Below are 23769 nucleotides of genomic sequence, written 5' to 3'. Positions count from 1 at the left end.
TTAAAAAGACTCCTGTAGAAGTTTAAGTACCAACTCAAGCTTTTTACTTAAGTAAAAGTATAAAAGTACTGGTTTCAAAACTACTTAAAGTATAAAAGTAAAAGTAATGTAAGAAAGTCCATTAAGGACAAACTCTTAATGCGTAACCTCGCTCACACAACACGTCAGTCCAATACAATGTGATCAGAAGGCGCCTGCAGATCACGTGACCTGCCGTTGGGATGATGGAAACATGGCGACATTCAGAGACACGACACCAAAACAACACGTGCATCTAACTTATACAGATAAAACCACAACACATTTACCAGTGACACGAGTCACACACATGTTGTTCGCATCGATTAGGTAGACTGCAGTGTCTCCCCCAGGTTCACTACGTCATGGGGGGCGCGCCCCTGTTTATAATGATGGGAAACACTGAACTGGCAGCGGTCGGTTATCAAAACATTGGCCAAATAATAAATAATAGTTGATAGCTTAAGTAATTAAGTAAAGTAAGTAAAGTCATTTAAGAACCTTTTAGGCTGTCTTGTGGCTGGCGTTTTTTTTAACACTATATAGATATTAGGCTGTAAAGCCATTGTATTATTGTTTGATTAAACATTAGGGTTTTTGAATCGCTCTTAGTCTCGACTCTCCCCTGAGACCTGTTGTCCATCGCACAAGGTGCTTGTGCCACAGACAACACAGATCACAGGATCACTGAGCCACTCAAACTCCTCCACCACGTTAAGGTGGCGATTCGCGGAGGAGATTTTTTTTTTTATGTGGGAAACCCATAGATGGAGGGAAAACCCACAGTTGAACCCAAAGATTTTTTTTTTTTATTGGCGGAAATGGGGGGGTGCGATTTGTGTTTTTTTTTCTTCTTTTTTGGGGGGGGGGGGGAGGGATGGGGGGCGATTTGCGGGGTTTTTAAAAAAAATAAAAGAATAAAATAAAATATAACTTTTTTAAATGAAAAAAAATAAAATGAAATATAACTTTTTTAAATAAAAAAATAAAATAAAATATAACTTTTTTAAATAAAAAATAAAACTTTTTAAAATAAAAAAATATATATATAACTTTTAAAATAAAAAATAAAAATAAAATATAACTTTTTAAAATAAAAAATAATAAAATAAATAAAATAAAATATAACTTTTTGGCATTTGAGGACCCAACTCCTCATTCAATCTGTAATCATGAAAATGGGTATATTTTATTCCCAGTGCTCCAGTAAGTGTTCTTTTCCAACTTCATTGACTGGAAAGTAGCGGAGCACAGCGCCTGAGGAATAAGGAATCTTTTTCATCTCATCCATTTCTTTCTTTGGCGAAATGCAAGGCCGCAAATGAAGATGAGGGGATTTCTGGATCTGCGCATATACCCTGAACCCGGTCATTTGGCCAATGTTCGGATAACCTCACACAGCCGGTTTGACAAATCAATAGTAACAACTTGTGAAGGTAGGCCGATAGTTTCATTCGCCTGCCGTTGGAAATTGGGATCTCAGTTTGATTTTTCAAGTTATGCATTAGGCAAGGTAGACACACATGTCCCCCTCTATACTTTGTATTAAAGGCATGGCTAGTGGTAAAAAATAGCATCTGTTAAATTATATTTATGATATTTCAATAAGATATTATGTTATATATTAAAATATAGTGCTATATTTATGATATTAGTTCTACATTATTAGAAATATGGAATACGATGCTATTTTATAATAGTAGTTCTACGATATTAAGTTAAATTATATTCGAAATATGGAATACGATGCTATTTCATTTTAGTTCTACGGTATTAAGTTAAATTATATTAGAAATATGGAATACGATGCTATTTTATTTTAGTTCTACGGTATTAAGTTAAATTATATTAGAAATATGGAATACGATGCTATTTTATTTTAGTTCTACGGTATTAAGTTAAATTATATTAGAAATATGGAATACGATGCTATTTTATGATACTAGTTCTACGATATTAAGTTAAATTATATTAGAAATATGGAATACGATGCTATTTTATTTTAGTTCTACGGTATTAAGTTAAATTATATTAGAAATATGGAATACGATGCTATTTTAGTTCTACGATATTAAGTTAAATTATATTAGAAATATTGAATACGATGCTATTTTATTTTAGTTCTACGGTATTAAGTTAAATAATATTTTGAAATATGGAATACGATGCTATTTTATTTTAGTTCTACGGTATTAAGTTAAATTATATTAGAAATATGGAATACGATGCTATTTTAGTTTAGTTCTACGGTATTAGGTTAAATTATATTAGAAATATGGAATACGATGCTATTTTAGTTCTACGATATTAAGTTAAATTATATTAGAAATATGGAATACGATGCTATTTTAGTTCTACGATATTAAGTTAAAATATATTAGAAATATGGAATACAATGCTATTTTATAATATTCGTTCTACGATATTATGTTCTATGATATTGGAAAAATAAAGTATAAAGCCATGTCTCCTATATTAGTTCTACTATATTATGTCATATCAGTGTTTCCCCTAAGGGGGATATAATGGTAGGGAAAACACTGTATATGATATTAAGTTATATAATATTATAAATACTAAGTATGATGCCATGTTTGTTAAATTAGTCCTATATTATTTCATATCAGTGTTTCCCCTATGTTGCCAACTATGGGGGGGCGGACGTACCGGAGAGAGCGTGGGTGTTGGGACGCGGCGGGGGATATTATGGTAGGGAAAACACTGTATATGATATTAAGATATATAATATTATAAATACTAAGTATGATGCCATGTTTGTTATATTAGTCCTATATTATGTTATATGAGATTAGTCCTATATAATCTTCTATGATATTAGAAATATGAAGTATAATACTATGTTTGTTATATTAGTCCTACATAATGCTATATTAGTCCTATATTATCTGGTTATTATCTATGATATTACAAATATGAAGTATGATAATATGTTATATATATTGGCATGGCATCACTGTAATATTGGCATGGCATCATTGAAACTATAGAGGGGGACATGTGTGTCTACCTTTCCTAATGCATAACCTGAAAAATCAAACCGAGATCCCAATTTCCAACGACAGACGAATGAAACTATCGGCCTACCTTCACAAGTTGTCACTGTTGATTCGTCAACCCAGCCGTGGTAGTTCATCCAAACACCAGCCAAATGGCCAGGTTCAGGGTATATGCACAGATACAGAAATCCCCTCATCTTCATCTGCAGCCTTGCATTAACCAAAGAAGGAAATCGATGAGATGAAAAAGATTCCTCATTCCTCAGAGGCCGTGCTGTGCTGCTGTCCAGTCGATGAAGTTGGAAAAAAACACTTCCTGGAGCACAGGGAATAAAATATACAATGGCAATGATATTTACCAATGAATGAGGAGGCGGTCTATGCCGGGGGGTGGTGGGGGGGGGGGGTATTTAGCGCTGTGAAGCGCAGGTGGAAGGGGAGCGGGGGTAGATGGGGATGAGGTGGGATGGAGTGGGAGGTGAAGGAAGGTGTTCTTACCGGTGTCCAGTCTCAGGCACGTTGATGTCGTCCTGGATGGTCTCCTTTTTCTTCTCTTCTCTCTCCTATTTCTTTGTCTCCTTGTCCTGCATCTTGCGCCTCATTTTGTCCATCTCCGTCTGCCGGTCTTGCATACGTCTCCCAAAGATGCCTCTTTTCTTTTTTTTTAAGTCGAGGCAGATGTTTTCAAGGACTGTTTTGTCGTCCTCTAATTCTTGGATCCTGGTGATAAGGATCTGATGTTCTTTGGAGATGGTATTCTCCATTTGTTGGATTGTAGAGATCAGGCACAACTCAGTGAAACCACTGCTTGTGACCATCTCGTGGTGGGTCTCCTCTTGGCTCTTTTTTAAAGCAGCCAGAGAATCCCTCTGGGTCTTCAGCAGTTTGTGTTCTGCTTCCAACTGCTGCCAGGTCTCATTGTTGACCGTGAGTTCAGCACTTTTGACAGAAAGTTGTTTTTTGGTCTCGTTGAGCTTCAGAGATAAACCCTCGTTCTCCCTGATAGTCTCATCCAGAGCTTCTGTCTTGATCTTTAGCAGTTTGTGTTCTTCTTCCAACTGTTGGTTGTTGGCCTCCTGCTTGTGCAGCTTCTCTTGTAGAGAAATGTTGGTGGAGAGTAACCCTGTTACTTGAGACTCCAAGGACTGTTGTTGGTCATCCAGTTCCTTGGTTGTCCTTTTCTCCAGATCTTCATATTTCTGCTGCCAGGTCTCGTTGTTGACCATGAGTTCAGCACTTTTGACAGAAAGTTGTTTTGTGGTCTCGGTGAGCTTCAGAGATAAACCCTCGTTCTCCCTGATAGTCTCATCCAGAGCCTCTGTCTTGATCTTTAGCATTTTGTGTTCTGCTTCCAACTGTTGGTTGTTGGCCTCCTGCTTGTGCAGCTTCGCTTGAAGAGAAATGTTGGTGGAGCGTAACCCTGTTACTTGAGACTCCAAGGACTGTTGTTGGTCATCCAGTTCCTTGGTTGTCCTTTTCTCCAGATCTTCATATTTCTGCTGCCAGGTCTCGTTGTTGACCGTGAGTTCAGCACTTTTGACAGAAATTTGTTTTGTGGTCTCGGTGAGCTTCAGAGATAAACCCTCGTTCTCCCTGATAGTCTCATCCAGAGCCTCTGTCTTGATCTTTAGCAGTTTGTGTTCTGCTTCCAACTGTTGGTTGTTGGCCTCCTGCTTGTGCAGCTTCTCTTGAAGAGAAATGTTGGTGGAGAGTAACCCTGTTACTTGAGACTCCAAGGACTGTTGTTGGTCATCCAGTTCCTTGGTTGTCCTTTTCTCCAGATCTTCATATTTCTGCTGCCAGGTCTCGTTGTTGACCGTGAGTTCAGCACTTTTGACAGAAAGTTGTTTTGTGGTCTCGGTGAGCTTCAGAGATAAACCCTCGTTCTCCCTGATAGTCTCATCCAGAGCCTCTGTCTTGATCTTTAGCAGTTTGTGTTCTGCTTCCAACTGTTGGTTGTTGGCCTCCTGCTTGTGCAGCTTCTCTTGAAGAGAAATGTTGGTGGAGAGTAACCCTGTTACTTGAGACTCCAAGGACTGTTGTTGGTCATCCAGTTCCTTGGTTGTCCTTTTCTCCAGATCTTCATATTTCTGCTGCCAGGTCTCGTTCTTGACCATGAGTTCAGCATTTTTGACAACGAGTTTTTCGGTCTCTCTGACCTTCAGAGATAAAACATCGTTCTCCCTGATAAGGTCTGAAAACCTCTTTCTGTTCTTGTCAACCATCTGCTCATAGGCAAGATCTTTTCCTTTTAACATGTTGGTCGATTTGAACTTCAGAGTTTCAGTGTGAGCGGTGAGTTCGCTCACTTGCCTTTTGAGGTAGTGCACTTCGTTCTGTGCACGAGAAAGGGCCATGTTCACATTGTATCCGGTGGGAGGAGTCCCGAGAAGTGAAGCGCCAGCTCCAATTCTCTGGTTGTTTCTACGGTACATGTTAAATGACACTTGTGTAGTCTTGAAAAAGACTGTTGGTCAGCCCTGAAAAGGGGTGTAGTCTTGAAAAAGACTGTTGGTCAGCCCTGAAAAGGGGTCTAGTCTTAAAAAAGACTGGTGTTTTATTTGTCGCTAAATGACTCAATGTAACCTCTGAAAAATGGTGATGAATCTTCCAAAAAACTACTTAAGTCTGTAAAGGACAAATATCGCAGATACTTTCGAGAGAAAATATCCAACTGCACTCTTCTGGAACCAGAAACGCAATGATCTAGTGCATCTAGATACATCAAAGGATTTGTTGATGATGTCACAATTCCGTTGTCATGAAAATGCAGCCCGTGTCATAGAGTGGACTCCATGACAACGGAATGCAAAATACAACAGAACTCACTTTGTGTGGGTTTTTTATATACACATTTATATATATATATATGAGGGATATTTATATATATTAGAGCGGTCTATGTATTTTAAAAGAAAATCACTAATTCATCTTACTCTAGCCTAATTACAATTTTGTTTTTCTTTTAAACTGAGGAGTGAACAATTGTAAACGTGATGAGGCCGATATATAAAGTCCCATTCACCTGTGTTTCTTTCTGCACCATGATGCCCATTTCTGAACCACGTTTTGGATGAAGAAGCACTGATATTGAGACGTGCTTTCAGACACGAGAGGATGTTTTGGACAGATCAGACCAGCGTGAAGCCATCTCACCATCCCACACATGCTCCGTATGGCACGCCGCTTTTTTGCAAGCGCCTTGTCTTTATATGCCGAACCTGTAAATAAAGGCACTATTTGCCGTGCTGTAAGAAGTGTGTGTTTGGCACTGAAGTCCTTGGCACACATCTTTATTACCTCCCCTGGCCCCAGAAGAATGTGTCACATCAAAGAAGATTTCCACAAGACAGTCCACATATTTCGTGTAAATGGGTGATTGTGTTTGATGTTGTGAGATGCATGTAATGGTAAAATACGTTGTGCTAAACCCGGGTCTCAAGTCTCCGTATTTGACCCTGACGTGCAAAGAGCAGCATGATACAAAATGTTAGTTTGCAGCTGTGTCCTGAGAAGGCCTCGTTCTCGATCTCATAGACGCTTCGATACAAGGGACTTCTGTTCATGGCCTTGGTTCATATCTTACTTGCTTCTCGTACCTGGCACTGAGGATAGACTTCACATGTGCATAAAAACTCAGCGCTTTTACTGCTCAGAGACGCCATTTACACCGAACGCTGAAATACGTGCTTTTGTGTTCGACCTCCTGCTTGCAAGCAATAGTTAGAGCCAGATATCTGCGGAGAGTTGCTCATGTAATCTTTTTCTCTTCTAAATAAATGTTAACTTTTTTACTTTAATTGATCAACGTGTTGTGATCCTTCTCATCAACCAACTCGGGGGGATCGGAGATCCCGACAATGTACTGGAGAATGTAGCATGTATGAAGAGGGCAGTTTCTGCAGGTGGAACATAGTCAGTAGCTGTCCCACCCTGGATCCCTTCCATCACAGGTCTGCCTTTTCCTCAGCTGGGGGTGAAGCCTGGTGCTAGTGCCCCCCGCCAGACAAATGAGCCCTCTTAACTGCTTAAATCAGTTTAGATAAAATATGTGCGAAGGCATCTTGTTCATCAAGTTATTTCTACACCATTTGCAAACTGAGCACTTATCAACTGGCCAAATGTTTTTATATTTTATCTTGACCTGTTCCAGTCTTGTTTGTTCTGTATGAACCTTAATTGTAGAAAGATATTTAGAATTAGACACCGTTTATAGAGATTTGTGCATATGGTTGTAAAACATTCTCGCATTGTGAATAAGGGTTTGAAATTAGTCTTTAGGGTAAATTTCTACAGGAAGATGAATTCCCTCTGCTCACTTTTAAGGCAAAGTAGGATAAATAATAATACTATATTGTATTTATATAGTGCTTTACATGGTAGGCTACTCAAAGACACTTTACAGTAAAACCAAAATCATAAAAGCCAATAAAACAGTCTACAACTTTCCTAGCAAGTACATATTTTTAAATCCGTTCGCATTCAGTCGGTCCACGATTGTTTGCCTGGCTTTTTCTCTTTGTTTAATTATGGCTGCAGCTCTTTATTTTCTTCCTTCTTGGCTTCAGGTGCAGTCACGAGCGGATGACAGGATTCTGTTATCAGAATTTGCCAGTTGGCATGTTCAGCTTTTTTTGCCTGCAGAAGAGTTAACATCACGTACTGATGGCTATAAAACATCACTAAACATAGATCAAACAATGCGGTGAGCATTACAAATCATAGTACTCTTTGCACTGCAGGCCTGAGATGGAAATACTTTTACCATGATCCAAATAATTGCCCACGAGAGCAACATGTAATCCAGCAATGAACACATTATCTGTTTAGTGAAACAGTGTACAACTAATTTTTCAACAAAGCAATTGGTTAACCAGTATGTTCAGGCTTTATGAGCAAATACAGAATCCCTTTGTGTTCATTTCCAAAGACGCATTAAGACACACATCACTTTATTTAATACGCTGCTTGCAAGTCGCTGTGTTGTGCCAGACTCTCAATACAACATTTAGGACAAACCCACCGTCACAAAGATACTCATCAAACGTTACACGGACTCTGCGTGAGGAAGAGGAGGAGGAAGAGGAGGAGGCTCCATGTCGATAAATACCAACTTTCCACCGACCACTTTTCCCACCCGGTGTCGCTCCGATCTGCCGGCGCATCGCGGAGGAAACCAATCGGGTGTCTGGATGCTAAATGTTTAAACTTCTCATCCAAACACAATCACGTTCACTCTGTCCGCATAGCGCCATTTATCTGGAGAAGCCGGAAGTAACGAGACTGTTTTTAAAATGTAAGGAGTAAAAAGTACAGATATTTGCGTGAAAATGTAAGGAGTAGAAGTAAAAGGTCGTCTGAAAAATAAATACTCCAGTAAAGTATAGATACCCAAAATTTCTACTTAATACAGTAACGAAGTATTCTGATCAGGATATATTATATAAAGCAGCTGACATGAGTCCAGCTCTAAGACACTCAAACATAAAAACATCATTAATAACAATCTAGTGATATATAATACATGTATATTATATTATTCTGAAATGGGCCGTTCTATTGGTACTTTAAGTATATTTTGAAAGACATGTTTTTAAGTACAGGGCAAATGTGTTTCAAACTGTATATCGTTTTTTTTTACACATGTCAACAAACATTTGGGGCTTTTACTTTATAGAGCGCAACGTGTGCTACCAGTGTTCCGGCTGTCTGCTGTAAAATAACAACGAGAAGAAGAAAAAGAGGTCGGGACCTTCGTGACGTGTTTCCGGTGTCATGTCAGCTAGCTGGTGAAACCTCATGGCTAGCGGCTGCGTGAACGCGTTTATTCGTCTTCAGTTGGGATGATGCAGTTGTGTTGAGTCCAGACGGACAGAGGTATGTTATTGTGTGTGGTTCGTGTTAAGGTTGTGTGTAAAATGTGAGCCACGTGTTGTTATGCGTTTATGTTAAAGTTAGCTGCTAACTTCAAACCCCAGAAAAAAAACAGAGAAAATATAACGTAAAATGTCGCATCCACCAGAAATTCTTATTCCCCTGGTGTAAGTGCGCTCAACATGACGTTAAACAATTAAATAAACCTTTGAAATACTTTCTGTGACGAAGTATCAACACAAAGCAGAATGTTTATTGGTAAGTGAAGTGAGACCTAATCACAACCTGTTTTAAACTAAGCTTTACCTAAAAAGTGAATTGTACTGTGTAAAGTGTTAACTCTTACTATTTGTCTAATCATTCATAATGTTGTGTATTTTAATCTTTAGCAATAGCTTCATATTCTTTAAAATCCTGTGTTCGTAGTTTTGCTGTACTGTGACATTTCTTTAATAAAGTTTACTTTATAAAACAGCCCTGTTCTCAGATTACAGACCCATTCAGTTTTCTGTTAATCTTTATGAAGTAGGATCATTTTCTCACGGCATGAATTAAAACTGATTTTGAATCCTCTACAAACTGAACTTCTTAACAGATGGCAGAAGTCGTACCAGAGAAAAGTCGCGGCTTGAAGTTTGCAGAGCAGCAGCTCCTGCGTCACGGATGGGAATACGGTAAGATGCCGTCATGTCTTCTGTTCGGCCTCCGCAGTGGGTCAGACGCAGGTTCACCGCTTCATCCGGTCCTCTCTCCTCAGGTAAAGGACTGGGCCGAGGAGAGAACGGCTTACCGGAGGCCATCAAGGTCAAAGTGAAATGTGACAAAGGAGGGGTGAGTGCGATTTGTTTTTTTGCAGCGTTTCTTCGCATCTGTCACTGGGGCGGCGTGAACTTGTTCTCTAGACTAATGGGGGGTTCTTTTCTTCCAGGTTGGTCACAAGGAAGGGGATCAGTTCACCTTCCACTGGTGGGATCATGTCTTCAATAAGGCTTCGTCCAGTCTGCAGGTGCAGTCTGATCAGGTGAGTCGGTCCTGCTGATCCCTGAACAACACACAGTTAAACACGCTGACACTGGGACTCAACACAACATGACCAGGGGACACGTTTATCCTAAAAGCATCGAGTGATGCTGTCACGCTATTTTTGAAAATGGTTACACAAGGGAGTGTTGTGATAGTGAGGGGATTATAACCTGTTATATTCAGCTGGTGTATTTGAAAAGGAGACCAGCCGATTCGTGAGGGGAAACATTTTAAATATCGCCGATTCTCTTCCTCCTCTTGAGGACAGATCAAAGACGGTCAAGAATTTTCTGTTTGATTCAGAACGGGATTCAGTTGACGAAGACGTTGGAGGAAGGTGAAGAGGCTGGCGTGATCTCCAATAAAAAGCCAAGGAAAGCCGCTCTGGCTAAAGCCAAACTTTATGGCTGCTTTGTCAAGGTAAGTTGTTTGTTCCTTATTTCAACATTAGCTGTAAATGATTATCGGAGGTTTTTAGGATGTTTCCTTAGGAAGAGGAAGCTACAGAGGCACTATTTAGTGGGACGAGGTCATTGTTGGTTATGTTGTTTTCAAGGAATAGGGGGAATGTTTTTTTTGTTTTACATTTATGTGGCTGTGAAATGTTACTGTTTCGAGCGGGTAATGACTGTCTGTGTTTGTTTCCGTGCTTCAGTCAGCCACGCTGCTGTCTGGTACGGAGCAGCCCGATCCGAAGCCTTCCTGCTCAGACAGCAGTAGCTCGGACGACGAGGACGACCAGAAACTGGATCTCTCCAGCACCACAAAGTGAGAACTTCATCTGATGCTGAGATGGTTCAGATTGGTCTTTTGTCAAAAGTTTAAAAGCTTTTATTAATGTTATTGTTCTCTTTTTTTTTTTTTTTAACTGTTTGCAAATGTGTTTATGCTCAACAGGCTCTCTGATGCGGATCTGATGAAGGCTTGTGGAGGCCGCACGGCTCACAAGTAAGTTCCTGATAAAGTGTCTGCTGATACTGAAAAGTAAAACATGGATCTAATTTTTGATGGACTTCTGTTTTCCAGAGGAGCCAGACATGGCTTGACCATGAATGCCAAGTTAGCCAGGCTCGAGCAGCAGGAGGCGGAGTTCATGGCAAAGTACGGCAAGAAGAGCCAACCGGCTGACGCTGCGCCGGTTTGTGTCAAACAGACTCCGCCCACTGGCCGGTCAGCTGACCAGAGAGCTGAGAGGCAGGAAGAGACGCTGAGCGACTCTCAGAGGAAGAAGAAGATGAAAGATATTAGATCCACCGGGAGCGATAATGAGCTAAACGAGTTGCCTGTAAGTCCTGACGTGGATGTTAAACCCAAGAAGAAGAAGAAGAAGAAGAAGAAGAAGAAAGCCAACGAGGAAGCTGAACAGATAAGTGATGCAGCTTCCTCTGATGGGGATGTGATATATGTAGAAAACGGTGACTCAGACCACTCTCGTAAAACAAAAAGGAAACATAAAAAGAAGAAACACAATACACAGCAGGACGAAGAAGAAAGAACACTTTCACCTGCAGCAGCGAGCCAGGAGGAGCCTGCTGAGCTGCTCACAAAAAGGGAGAAGAAGAAGAAGAGGAGGCGGAGGGAATCCTCACGCAGCGAACCTGCTGAGGACACCAACAACGCAGAATCACAGCCGGTCTGCACACCAAAATCCCGAAAGACAGAGGAAGACACAACTGTGAGGCATAAAAGAAAAAAGTGTAAAAAAGACAAATCCTACGCAGATGAAGATACAAACGAGGAGACACTTTGTCTAAAGAAGAGTAAAAAGAAGTCCAAAGTAGTTTAAAAGCTTTGGACCTGAAAAGAAGTTGTGATTATCTTGGTTGTGTTGAGCGAGGACCTTCTGTTGCTGGGCTCCTTGGTATGACGAGCCTTTTTAATTTAATCTGATCGGTAATTCAGAGCAGTAACAAGGTTACGACCTCCAGAAATGATGCCTGAATCTGTCCCGGACTTCGTGGGTCCGTGTTGGAGGATTTTAGGGTATGACACAAATCATTTGTCTTTGTTGACCACTAAATGTAAAATATACATTTTAGTAGAAAACCAATATGAAATGTAGGGGAACTTTTTTGGGATCTTGAACTCCTTTTTATTGAACAGGTTTAACTGACGACAAAACATGAACTTCTGCAGTTTATTGGCAAATTAAATTTGACAAATAACAGTTGTGTGATTTTTTTTTTTTCTTTTCAATAGTACAATTCTCTTCACAAAGTTACACGTACTGTATTTTATGTGATTTAAAAAACATCACTAAATGCTATATTGTCTGTCTATAGTGTGAGCCGTATACTACTGTGTAGTATATTAAGATACCACTCTGATAAAAACATGGAGCAAGCACAGCAAAGGAGACAAACGTATAATATATATATATAACATTTAAGTGAATAACAAAATCAAGGGGCTTAAAACGTCTTCCAGTCAAATATACACGGCTTGCACAACATATTTTGACTCATCAGTCTTTATGTAACACCAGAAACATTGAAAACATGCAGCAGGAAAACAACTTTGTTGCATCAGTTTGCAAATGTAATGATGTAAACTTTGCAAAAGTCATTCACTTTAAGGATTTTGAGTCTTGGTCCTTTGGGCGAAACACTTCACATGTTTCGTTGGCTCGTATTCTCTAAGTCAGTCTTACTAGATTGTATGTCATTGATATCGGGATGAAATGCACAGTACCCTCCCAGGGAAGGTTTCTGATATCGCTGCAACAGTTCAAAGGTGATTAAACGTTTAAATCGTACGGTTAAATATAGTTGAGCTTCTCCACTTATCGTGACTTCTGAGGTATTTTACAAACCACAATTAACACTTGCATTCGATGGGCGATGATGCGATTTAGCAGCCAGCGCCAGAGAACCACGGTAGCGCTCACAAATCGGACCGTATCAGGGCGTCGGCCTCACAGATGAATTTGTTTCTCATGTAACAGTCTGCTGGACTCCAGCTGGCTGAGGGCTTCCTCTCGGGGACCATCAGTCCACATCGGAGAGACGTACCAATGTCTTTCGTTGACCGGCTCCTTCAGAGACACAACGTGATTGTTAACAAACTAACAATATTCCACCTTTGCTGCCCATTAACAGATAAACACTAATGATTAAATGCTTCTGAGCGTTTAGGAATTGTCTCCCACGTTGGCTTAAAGATAAGGGAATCACTCCAAAGTAAAGGTCTTGCATTCTCGGCTTATTTAAGTAGAACTACACGTTGAAATGTAAAAATCCTATGAAGAGGGTTATACTTACTTATGCATTAACATTTAATCATGCATTCTAATGTGGCTGGCAAGTTTCTAGAAACATCCGTAACTGAGTCACATTGTAAGTTCATTCTCTGGAGAAGACTTCATTCAAACGTAATGAATAAAGGAGAACAAAAAGACTTCCTTACCCGACAGTGTAATTTCGTCCATCGACCCAAACCCAGTTTGTGTCCTCGACTTTACGCAGCCCGAGCCAGTATCCATGATACTGGTCGTGGTAGAACTTGGTGTGATTACTGATGAATTCCTGTAAATTACAGACTGCTAAACATCCACATCTGATCATACAGTAAAAACGCTGACTGCCTTTAGAGAGTCTTTGACCTCTAAATCTGAATTGAAACACAGTTAAAAGCTCCTGAGAGGAAGTTTGTGTTGTTTCGAGCTCACCAGTTCTTGCAGATTATCGATAACAACGAGGTCTGCAGCTGCATTTTGGCAAAACCTCCTGCTGTCCCCCCATGTGTTCCAGGGGAGTTGTTCACCGGGTGGAAACAGGTAGCACTTTTCCTGGAACAGAACCCAGTATTTCCGACACGGCTGACACTCTGCGTTCAGGAATAAAGCAACAAGGATTTGGGATTAACGGGAAACAACGTAACAAATGTTTGATGGACTTCGATGCCGTTTGGTACAGACGTCCATGGTGTCCAGAGAATTAACCCTGACCTTTGGTGATCCCCTGACCTTTCCCCCATAGCGCCGCCAGCAGGCAAAAGGTTCTTTCTTCAGATATACCTAGAATATCTGTTTTAACTAACTAGCTATAACTTTAAAGGAGTCAGCATTTCTCCACTTATTGAACCCTCATCTCAAGAATATACATTTTTGAGCTTTTGGTTACATTTTTTACTAGTTTGCTACTCACATACTATGGAAGTAAGTCTGTGTCATCGGATTTTGAAAGAAAAAGGTGATTGAATTTCTAGCATTGAATATTTATGCATTGAAATCATGTATCTGAATGTTTTTCAACGTTAAAATATTCAACTGCAAAAAAATCAACCGCAAATAATTCAATGCAAAAAAATTCAATGCAAAAATTCATTGCAAAAAAATTCAAACCGCAACATCCGGGAACCCAAGGAAGAGCAATCGATTCTAGATTCAAAATCGGGAGCGTGCGTCAAGCAAAAGGAGCGAGCGCCCCAATACAACTTCGGCTTGTCGACTATGATGACGGGATTTCAGCCATGACCCTTAAAAATAGGGCTTCGTTGAGTGTTTTAACTTTAACTTCATGCCATCAGTGTGGTTTGTGTGTGTAAGATTCAGTAATAGACAGCTGATGCTGGGATGCATGCAATGATCGTGCATGTAAACAGCATAACTTGCACGTACTGTCGGGGTTATGCGTCTGCACACGCTCCGCTAAAGCCGCTGCCCCCCCCCACTACGCTGCAGCGGCTCCTATGCGCTCTACAGGCGCGTTCCTGGTTTCAAAACTCCGCCAATCACTCCTAATAGCTCGTCGAAGCATCCCAGCATCAGCTGTCTATTGCTGAATCGTACAGACACAAACCACACTGATGGCATGAAGTTAAAGTTAAAACACTCAACGAAGCCCCGTTATTAATGGACATGGCTGAAATCCCATCATCATAGTCGACAAGCCGAAGTTGTATTGGGGCGCTCGCTCCTTTTGCTTGACGCACGCTCCCGATCTTGAATCTAGAATCGATTGCTCTTCCTTGGGTTCCCGGATGTTGCGGTTTGAATTTTTTTGCTTTGAATTTTTTTGCATTGAATTATTTGCGGTTGAATTCTTTGCAGTTGAATATTTTAACGTTGAAAAACATTCAGATACATGATTTCAATGCATAAATATTCAGTGCTAGAAATTCAATCACCTTTTTCTTTCAAAATCCGATGACACAGACTTACTTCCATACTAACCGAGCTAGCAATTAGCTCATGATAGTCTGAATCTAAAGTGCTAGTATATAAAGTTAATATTAATGTAACTAATTTGTGTATTTTGCTACTTCTTCTCTTGCGGACATTTACAAGGTTGTGCTTCCTCTCCGGACTTAATGTTTATCTTTTATCATTTATTAACAATTAGCTCTTTTGACGTAATAATCTACTCTGTTGTCAGTTCTGCTTTTTTGTACTAAATTAGTTTTACAAGGTTTCAGAATTCACACGTCATTTAGCTGACGCTTTTATCCAAAGCAACTTACGTTGCAACTTAACATTTTAAGCGTTTACATTTTTGCCCAGGGAGCAAATTAGGGATTTAGCGCCTTGCTCAGAGACACTTCGGACATGGAGCAGCCGGGGCTCGAACCACCAACCACACCCATAGTGCATCTTGTAGCTTCATAACCGGCCAACGTGGGGAAAAGGCCCACTCACTTTTATCCGGGCAGAAGTCGACCACTGGAAAGGCGTGATGGTGCATGATGACTCCCAGTGTCCAGTTGAGATGGTGTGTGACGGAGCTTAAGATGCTCCTCTCCTCCAGCAGCAGCTGCTTCTCCGCGTTGAGCCGGCTGAGGTTCGCTTCCTGTTCCTTCATTACGGAACCGACTGAGGAGTGAAGGAGGGAGGCCAGAGTCAGACGAGCCATCGTTTATTGTAAATCTGTTGACGTAAAATTTTTTTTTTAAAAACTCACGGTAGACAACGACGGTGACGCTCGCCGCCAGCAGGACACAAAGTGTCCCCGAGCATGCCAGCAACGCAGCAAAGCGGGAGCACGCGGCTTCTTTGCCGTCTGCACGTAATGAAAAAACAAATGTTCAAATCAGAGTTGTAATTATAATCAACTGACTCATTATTGTTGTTGTTGTGCGAAATGTGATTTTGTGTTAATAGTGCTGACATCATATAATCATACATATACACAAATAATGATCAGACAGGTTTTTTTTGCAGATTTGGCAAAAGGAAAATAATCAGAGCCACCCAACATTAAAGTAATGCTATATAATATGTAATAATACTACTGACAAAAGGCCTCAAGCAGGTTGGAAAGAGTGAATTTATCTATCTATTTATCTATTAAGACACATTTTCAAACTGATAAGTCATAAAGTAAAGTATGAATTTCTACTTCTTCAGTCAGTGAAGAACATTTCGGTGGATGTTCATAAGCTACCTGGTGCGTTAGGAGCCTCCTCAGGTTTCCCTTTAGGATCAACTGTGGGGTCTTTTTTCTCTAAACGACGGAAACAACAACAGAAGAAAATGAGAAGCGAGACGTTCTTTCAAAATGTCACCGACTTTCAAAATGTCACTTTGAAACGCCTTCAAATGTTTTGTCGTAGCACATTATTCAAGCTTAACGTAACATTATTTTGTGACTAATCCACACAACCCATTTGAAATGGTAAAGAAAGGAGTCACTCACTCTCCGGAGCGCCATCCTTCTTACTGAAGACCACCGTGGAATAGATGATTTCGTTCTCCATCCTAGGAGTCGACGGTCGCCGTGCTCGCTGCAGGCAGACAAAGGTGTGACTGAACAACATTCTGAGGCATTTCCTCACGGAGGAACAAAAATTGCAGCTCCCAAGTTGTACATTGTGACACATTTGAACCGGGCAACCTGAGGCCGGAGGGCCAATGAGGCCCCGCGTCGGCGGATTACTCAAGGCGTCGGCTTTGTGTGTGGTCGAAAGCACGTTCGCTTCTGTAACGAGCAAATGTACAAACTTTTGCAACGGCAGAAGTTCTGCATTTGATTTAAAGCTGAACTGAACCTTTGAACCCGACGTGCTTATTTGTGTGTGTGTGTGAGTGTGTGAGTGTGTGTGTGTGTGTGTGTGTGGGGGGGGGTGATCAGTCTAAACTGTCCCGCCTTCGAACAGCTTCGGTGAATTGTCTTCATAATCATCACTGGGCGTCTGTCACCACGCTGGGGAGGGGTTTCATTTTACTGTCAACAAATCCCATGAAATACCAAAACCCATCGTTTATTTGTCCACATGTCAATAAATGCTGTGACTTTCCTTGCCGGGCTGTAAATAATTTACTTCTTTTACTAGAACAGATGAGCATTGTAGGTTTTATCAAACGTTCCTCAAACAGGAGCATATTTTGCATTTGTTGGGGACTATTTTCTGCAGTGGATGAAAACACATTTGATGCATCACGTTTGTATTTAAAGTATTTATGGCAACGTGGGGAATGTGGATTTGCCTCAGAATTAAACTGCCTGTTTTTCATCATTTAACAAGTTCCCAGTAAAGATGGAACAGTTTATGAGGTCACTGGAAGTTGTAAGGTACGTTAGAAAAAATAAGAAAATAACGTAACGTATTTTAATGTTGGTAATTTACACTTTTTACAACTTTATATCCAATCTGTACCAGTTCAATGCAATGTGAATCATATTGTACACATCATTGAGATCATAGTTAACGTTATGCTGCTTTACATTTATTGTAGCAATTCTGTGATCTCCATTAACAAATATTGTATATAATATAACAAACAACACCAACTAAAATCATCATTGAATCGAAACTTCTATGACAGTGTAACAGAATCCTACATATATATAGAACTATAACATGCGTCTTTAATAGAAAACAAAGGATCAGGGAAAACAGAATGCGTTCTGATATCTACAGTAGGTTGTTGCATAAACCGAATTGATCAGGCAGCTGAGTCCGGATGTGTTTTGATCAAAGCTCGGCGTTCACAGATCCAGCGGTTCCTCATGTTACAGCTGGCTTTTCTCCAGTTGCCCAGAGGATGTTTTGTGGCCTGAATGAGACCACAGTGTGAATTGTCGTTTTCTGTATTCCAGTACCTGTTGAAGAAGGAAACCACACAATATCTCTCTTTGTTTCCCTACGTTTTGGGAAATGGGCCTAGTCGCTGACAGCTAGAAGAGACGAGTGATCCGCGCACAAGAGGGGTGTCGATTTATCGAGTAATGCAAAGTGAACTTCTGCCGACTATTATTGCAACTATTATAAAGCAATGTGTCTCAATAACTGTCGTCACGGATCACCGGGGTTAAAATGTGGCAACTTTTAAAGAACAGTGTGTGTTTTTTGCCGCTTACGTCACAGTGAGGTTGCTTCCATCTGCCCACGTCCACGTGTCTGTTTTGATCAAGCCCGTCCAATAGCCATGATTGTCATCATGGTATTTTTCTGTGTGGTTGTTAAGGAATTCCTAAAATTTGTTGTGCAGGTGAAACAACATTTAGTAAATATATAAATTAGTTAACTTTGTACGAAAATAAACATAAAGGACATTTGAAAATGAATCGTTTTAGTAGCAGTGACGCTCAGTCTTGCCTGTTCCTCTTGACTCTCAATCACCACCAGATCTGCCCTCTGGTTGTGACATTCATCCCGGCTGTCCTGCCACGTCTTCCACCAGCTGTAGTATGTATGCGTTGAAAACATGTAACACTTTGACTGGAACGATATCCATCCATCCAGGCACGGTTTACACACTGCGAGGGAAGACGGAGACGACCAAATCACAAGCGTATTAACCCATCGGGATCCTTTCCAGCTGATCCAAGAGGCTCTTTTATTTAGCTTAGCAAGTGCTAGAATCTAATCTGTTCATAGAAAAGAATTAAACTGCCAGTTAAAGTGACATAAAATGCAAAGGCTGAAGTGAAGTAGACAATCTTCATGTCTATACAAGTTCATGTACCTCAATAACTAAAAGTTCACCTTTCTGTGGGCAGTATGTGTTCACTGGGAAGTCCTCGTATTCCAGGACGACTCCGACGGTCCAGTTGAGCCCGTCTCTCTCTCTGGTCAGCTGTGCCGTCTCTTTCTCTAAATGGCTCTTTTCTGTCCACAGCTGCAGGTTCTTTGCTGTTAAGTCGAGGTTCTCGCTGTGCTGCTCTGACACGACTGCGCTGACTGCAGCGAGGGGAATAAAACCGCTGCTGTTGCGCTCGCTTGTGATATCAGACAGACAGACAGACAGACAGACAGACAGACAGACTTACAGTAGACGACGAGAGTCACGACGACCGACACCAGGAGGACACAAAGGATCGCCAGACCTGAGGCCACCAGATGAACCGGTGTGAAGAGCGTGGCTTTCTTTTTGTTTCCTACGCAGAGCAGAAAAAAAACAACAACGCTCAATTTAACTATAATTATTCAACTTTAATCGTGTTTCATGTTTTCTTAATCATGACCCTAAATAACCTTGTGTGGCGCGGTTTGTGTCCCAGGCCCACTCCTCGTAGGTCTGCACCTCATCGTAGATGGTTTCTAGGTCACATGGTTTATCTGCGAAAGACGGAGCGGTTTGAAGGAAACGAGAACGTTAAAGTCTACGATGGTAGACTTTCAAGAGTCACTTCCATGTCTGCCGGGTGAGCTTTTGTTTTGACGAGTGCATACTCGTCAAAACTGCAGTTTGCAGTAACAAGGCATAGAAAGAATCAAACCCAAGTACCTTAAATCTGCCCTTACTTTATCTTCTTGAGCTCAGATGAACAGCTCTGGGTTTTTATTCAGCAGACACAATCAGTTATCAGTACAACATAAAAACCAACAGGCCCACGTGACTCACCGCGTGCAGACGAACCGTCGGTCTTGAACTTCACTTGCACGTAATTCAGTTCTTGCTCCATTATCTTATCGGGTTTGTGAGAGACAGCGTTCACTTAATCTCAAAGACCAGCAGCATAAAAGTAGAACCGCCTCATTGGATTCCATGCGGTTTACTGGGAGTGCACATTGGTTTGGTTTCCGACACACAGAAACCAACCGGACATGTGGGCACATCTTGCACTTCCTCTTTTTGGCAGAATGTTGTAAGAGTTATAAAATTATTCTTTTGTGGTTGGATGTTTGAAGTCATATATTCCAGCACCTAGCGGTGAAACTTCTCCCCCCATTGTCTCTTGTTTTAATATTAATACGTCTATAACGATAGCTCAGCCTCTTCTTTTTGCTTCTGTGAAGTGTTGTTCTCTTCTGATGCAATCTTGAACTTTGAACATTTCACCAACAGAAAACCACAGTCTATTATATTTACACCAATGAGTGAAGAAGACTTTTTCCTCATGCAAATCAATTGCACTTACGCCTTCTGCCGACTCATGATTTCCCAAGACTCAGCTCTACCGACATCATATTTATGTGATTGGAATATAATACTAATTAATAATAGTAATTATGTTTAATTCAACAACAAAAAAAACGTTTATTCTCAAGATCTGAATTCGCCAGGGAAGCAATAACTAATCAATTGATTTCCGATGCTCAATAGAGAGATTTGACCTTTTCTTACAGGTGCACGCCAGCAGGTGGCGATCTGAAACTGCATTTATACTCAGTGTCCAGTTACAAGGCAAACCCTGCTATAATATATACTATAACATGTACTAGCGTGTATTAAACTACACGTAAACGCAGGACCTCGACAAACACGACACGTTAACTAACCTTTGCCCCTCAGTGACTCAAACTCAGTGACGCGTGCGTAATGGAGGGCAGCTGACCAATCAGCGAGCAGCGTCCGTCCAGGGAACGCCCCCACCTGCAGACAAGGAGCCCGAAGGAGCCGCAGCCTCTCGTGACTGACGCAGTGTCGCTGGAAGCTGGAAGCTCCCGATAAAGCGGAACTCTTCAGTGTTTTTCACGGACTTTCAGCGATGGTTTGCGGCGGGTTCGTCTGCACCAAGAACGCGCTCAGCGCCCTCAACGTACTCTACGTGGTGAGTGTGACGTCACGGTGGGAAACGACTTAACCTCGTCAAAGGGTCAACAGCTGTCTGCGCTTCCGTCTCTCCCGCCTTGCTCAAATATCCAAGATAAGAACGACGTGTTTGAGCGGTCGGCTCGTGGTGGAAGCGGCAGGTGTTGGTGGTCAATGATTACCTGGTTACCAGGTTACCAGTCTGTGCAGGCTTAGTGATAAATACACTTCTACAATAAGTCCTGTGTTTTATAGAAGACCTTCTTCTTCTAACTCTGAGAAACAAAACGCCGCTTTAGTTTGTTTTCTTTGCAGTTCTGCTATTTAATTAATTTAATGTAGCCTGGTTTCAGTTGTGTAACTTTAACTTTGTCTTCTATTCTGCAAACTTTAATACATTTTTTTTTTTACAAATGAGTTAAATAAAACCCAGTTGTCAGGGCCTTAAACCGTTTAGAGAAATGTCATTTCCATTAGTCTAAAGCCACTAATGTTGCAACTTTAAATCCGTATTGGTGATTTAAACCGTTACAGACAGTTTGTCATATAATAATAACTGACTTCTTTAGGGTTTGATGAAACAAGTCATTTGAAGAGTTTCTGACGTTTCTATTCGTCGAGAAAATACTCGTTTTAGATGAATGTTGAAAAGGGAAATCCTTTTTAGGCCAATATTTATTTTTTAAACTAATGTTAACATTACGAGGATGCAATTAAGCTCGGATTTCCTTCAACAAACAAGAACGAAAAAAAGTAAAAATGACTAAAGCGGTATATGAATCGCTTTAATGTTTCTGCTCCAACCCTCACTTGTTTTTTACTGACGTGTTATTTCCCATCATGCTCTCTGTACATCTGTTATCGGAGTGCTAAATGTTTTGCCGGTCTGGACCCCGGCTGACCGCCCTCCATGGCGCTCAGCGGGCCACATCCTGGACACGCGCACCCTGCTTCCTCCCTATCGCCGTGGTTACCCTGTTTACTTCATCCCCAGTTGGTCAGTCTGCTGCTGATTGGAGTGGCGGCCTGGGGGAAATGGTTCGACCTGGTCTCCAGCATCAGGGTGGTGGCGGGGGTCATCGGCGTGGGCATCTTCCTGTTGCTGGTCGCCTTCGTGGGACTGTGCGGCGCCCTGAAGCACCACCAGGTTCTGCTCTTCTTCGTATCCTTCGGTTCGCCCGGTCGCCTCGCAGACCCCGCGGGCTCTTATTGTCTCGGGCTCGTGTTGTGATGGTGCTTTTTAAACAAAACCGTGAGATGTCCCATTTTTAAAGCCAACGTTGACTTCCTAAGCCTGCTCCAGTACATGATAATCCTCTTCATAGTGTTTGTCATGCAGTTTTCTGTGTCCTGTGCTTGCCTGTCCCTGAATAAAGAACAACAGGTATGTTGTTTTTTGTTTTTTTTTCCTGCATTTGTCAAATTCTCCCACAAATAAAGTGCAAACTTAACCGGGCTGAGTTTGATTCTCATTCACAGAACCACCTGCTGGAGGCCGGCTGGAACCGATCCGAGGCCACGCAGAGGGACGTGGAAAAGACCCTCAACTGTTGTGGCTTCAATTCCGTCCCCCTCAACGACTCCTGTGCTGCCGTGAGTAAATCCTCCTCTTCTTTCTTCCTTCTTATCGTGAAATCCGTGGCTGTTTGTTTGATTCCCAACCACTACCTCCTCTAGAGTTGCTTCAACGCCGTCCCTCCAACGTGCACGACGTGCTCGAGCACCATCCAGCAGGCCGCGGGGGAGGTGCTGCGCTTCGTGGGGGGAATCGGGCTCTTCTTCAGCTTCACAGAGGTCAGCAGATGTCGACATTCAGAAATCCCCGTCGGCGGTCTCGCCACTTCCGGTTGATGCGCCGTTTGTTCCACGCGCTTCTTGATGTTCGTTTGTCTTTTGGTTTCAGATCCTTGGCGTCTGGCTCGCCCACAGATACAGAAACCTAAAAGACCCTCGTTCAAACCCCGGGGCCTTTCTATAACCACTCACAGCTTAATGAAGTACTTCTTCCTCTCAACTCAATGCTATCTGGACTTTGAAGGAATAATGTAATTATTGCTGGATAGCCACATATGACCATTATATGACAATGATGGCTATAGTTGTATAAAAAAATATAATCTTAAGTGGGCCTCACATCTAAAGGTTGATCACTGTTAGCATTAGCTGTAACTAAAGAAAACGAGTGCATTTGCTTATGAATACATCTGTTTGCTTTTAGTATTTGCTATTTGATTCCTTTTATTGACATAATACTGTGTTCTATGTGAATATTATTTCTTATGTCTTTTCAGCTGAGGAAAGGAGAAACAAGCTAATTCAGTTTCATGCCGAGAGCTGGATGACTCTTGGCAAATAAATATCAAACTATTCCTTTCCGTGTAACTTGATGCCCGTGAGCATCGCCAATCTAATCTGTCCCAAAGTGAGAGCGTTAAGATATGACTGACACACACACACACACACACACACACACACACACACACACACACACACACACACACACACACACACACACACACACACACACACACACACACACACACACACACACACACACACACACAGCGAATGCAAGGGGATGGGTATAACATATTTAATTGAAGTAATTCCTGTTGCAGCTTGATAGACCTTCGGTTATGTATTTATTGCTCTTTGTTTCATGTGTAAAAGCATCTTATGGATTCACACTAAATCGTCTGTAACCATGTCAATAGTCAAACTTTCCATCCACAAATAAAGTTGTGAGAAAAAGGTTGTGTTTTTATGTTGCTTGGTGGATTTAGAGCTAATGGAGCGCTTTGACTCAGCAGGCGATGACTCGGTGCCACGTGAGTCACTCACCCGACCAGGAAACTAATCTTTTGGTCGCATAACCGACTCCAGTTGGTCCAACCGGTTCACCGAGTTGACTGAACTCCACTG

General features: G+C 41.4%; 4 protein-coding genes across 6 annotated transcripts; 2 read left to right on the top strand and 2 right to left on the bottom strand.

Annotated features, from left to right (window-relative positions):
* The first annotated feature begins 8712 nt into the window (after positions 1-8712).
* On the top strand, positions 8713-12097 carry gpatch4 (G patch domain containing 4). Its single transcript, XM_040164163.2, has 8 exons — positions 8713-8912; positions 9505-9583; positions 9667-9740; positions 9838-9930; positions 10236-10352; positions 10588-10700; positions 10830-10880; positions 10959-12097. Exons 2-8 carry the CDS (start codon positions 9505-9507, stop codon positions 11716-11718), a joined length of 1287 nt encoding a protein of 428 aa, XP_040020097.2. The 5' UTR covers positions 8713-8912; the 3' UTR covers positions 11719-12097.
* LOC120809991 (C-type lectin domain family 12 member B) lies at positions 12001-16723 on the bottom strand. 2 transcript variants are annotated; one of them, XM_040164168.2, is made up of 7 exons: positions 16565-16723; positions 16313-16372; positions 15830-15928; positions 15568-15741; positions 13600-13757; positions 13338-13456; positions 12001-12966 (listed from the first exon to the last, which is right to left on the bottom strand). In XM_040164168.2, exons 1-7 carry the CDS (start codon positions 16683-16685, stop codon positions 12816-12818), a joined length of 882 nt encoding a protein of 293 aa, XP_040020102.2. In that variant the 5' UTR covers positions 16686-16723; the 3' UTR covers positions 12001-12815. The 2 variants fall into 2 exon arrangements, with proteins under 2 accessions (XP_040020102.2, XP_040020103.2); XM_040164169.2 differs by lacking the exon at positions 16313-16372 and having other exon boundaries at positions 16565-16719.
* A 740-nt stretch (positions 16724-17463) lies between these two features.
* Positions 17464-19944, bottom strand: LOC120809990 (C-type lectin domain family 12 member B). Of its 2 annotated transcripts, none has more exons than XM_040164165.2 (7): positions 19717-19944; positions 19347-19430; positions 19142-19249; positions 18858-19052; positions 18468-18628; positions 18230-18342; positions 17464-17971 (listed from the first exon to the last, which is right to left on the bottom strand). In XM_040164165.2, the coding sequence occupies exons 1-7, from the start codon at positions 19775-19777 to the stop codon at positions 17815-17817; spliced, it is 879 nt and encodes a 292-aa protein (XP_040020099.2). In that variant the 5' UTR covers positions 19778-19944; the 3' UTR covers positions 17464-17814. The 2 variants fall into 2 exon arrangements, with proteins under 2 accessions (XP_040020099.2, XP_040020100.2); XM_040164166.2 differs by having other exon boundaries at positions 17464-17925; positions 19717-19942.
* Positions 19945-20284: 340 nt separating this feature from the next.
* LOC120809992 (tetraspanin-13) lies at positions 20285-23598 on the top strand. Its single transcript, XM_040164170.2, has 6 exons — positions 20285-20866; positions 21842-22009; positions 22151-22231; positions 22327-22440; positions 22525-22641; positions 22751-23598. Exons 1-6 carry the CDS (start codon positions 20804-20806, stop codon positions 22823-22825), a joined length of 618 nt encoding a protein of 205 aa, XP_040020104.1. The 5' UTR covers positions 20285-20803; the 3' UTR covers positions 22826-23598.
* Positions 23599-23769: the final 171 nt, after the last annotated feature.

This window comes from Gasterosteus aculeatus, chromosome 20 (assembly GCF_964276395.1).
Source record: "Gasterosteus aculeatus chromosome 20, fGasAcu3.hap1.1, whole genome shotgun sequence".
NCBI lineage: Eukaryota > Metazoa > Chordata > Actinopteri > Perciformes > Gasterosteidae > Gasterosteus > Gasterosteus aculeatus.
Note: the sequence above shows the minus strand (reverse complement) of the source record. Positions and strands in the feature narration are given on the sequence as shown.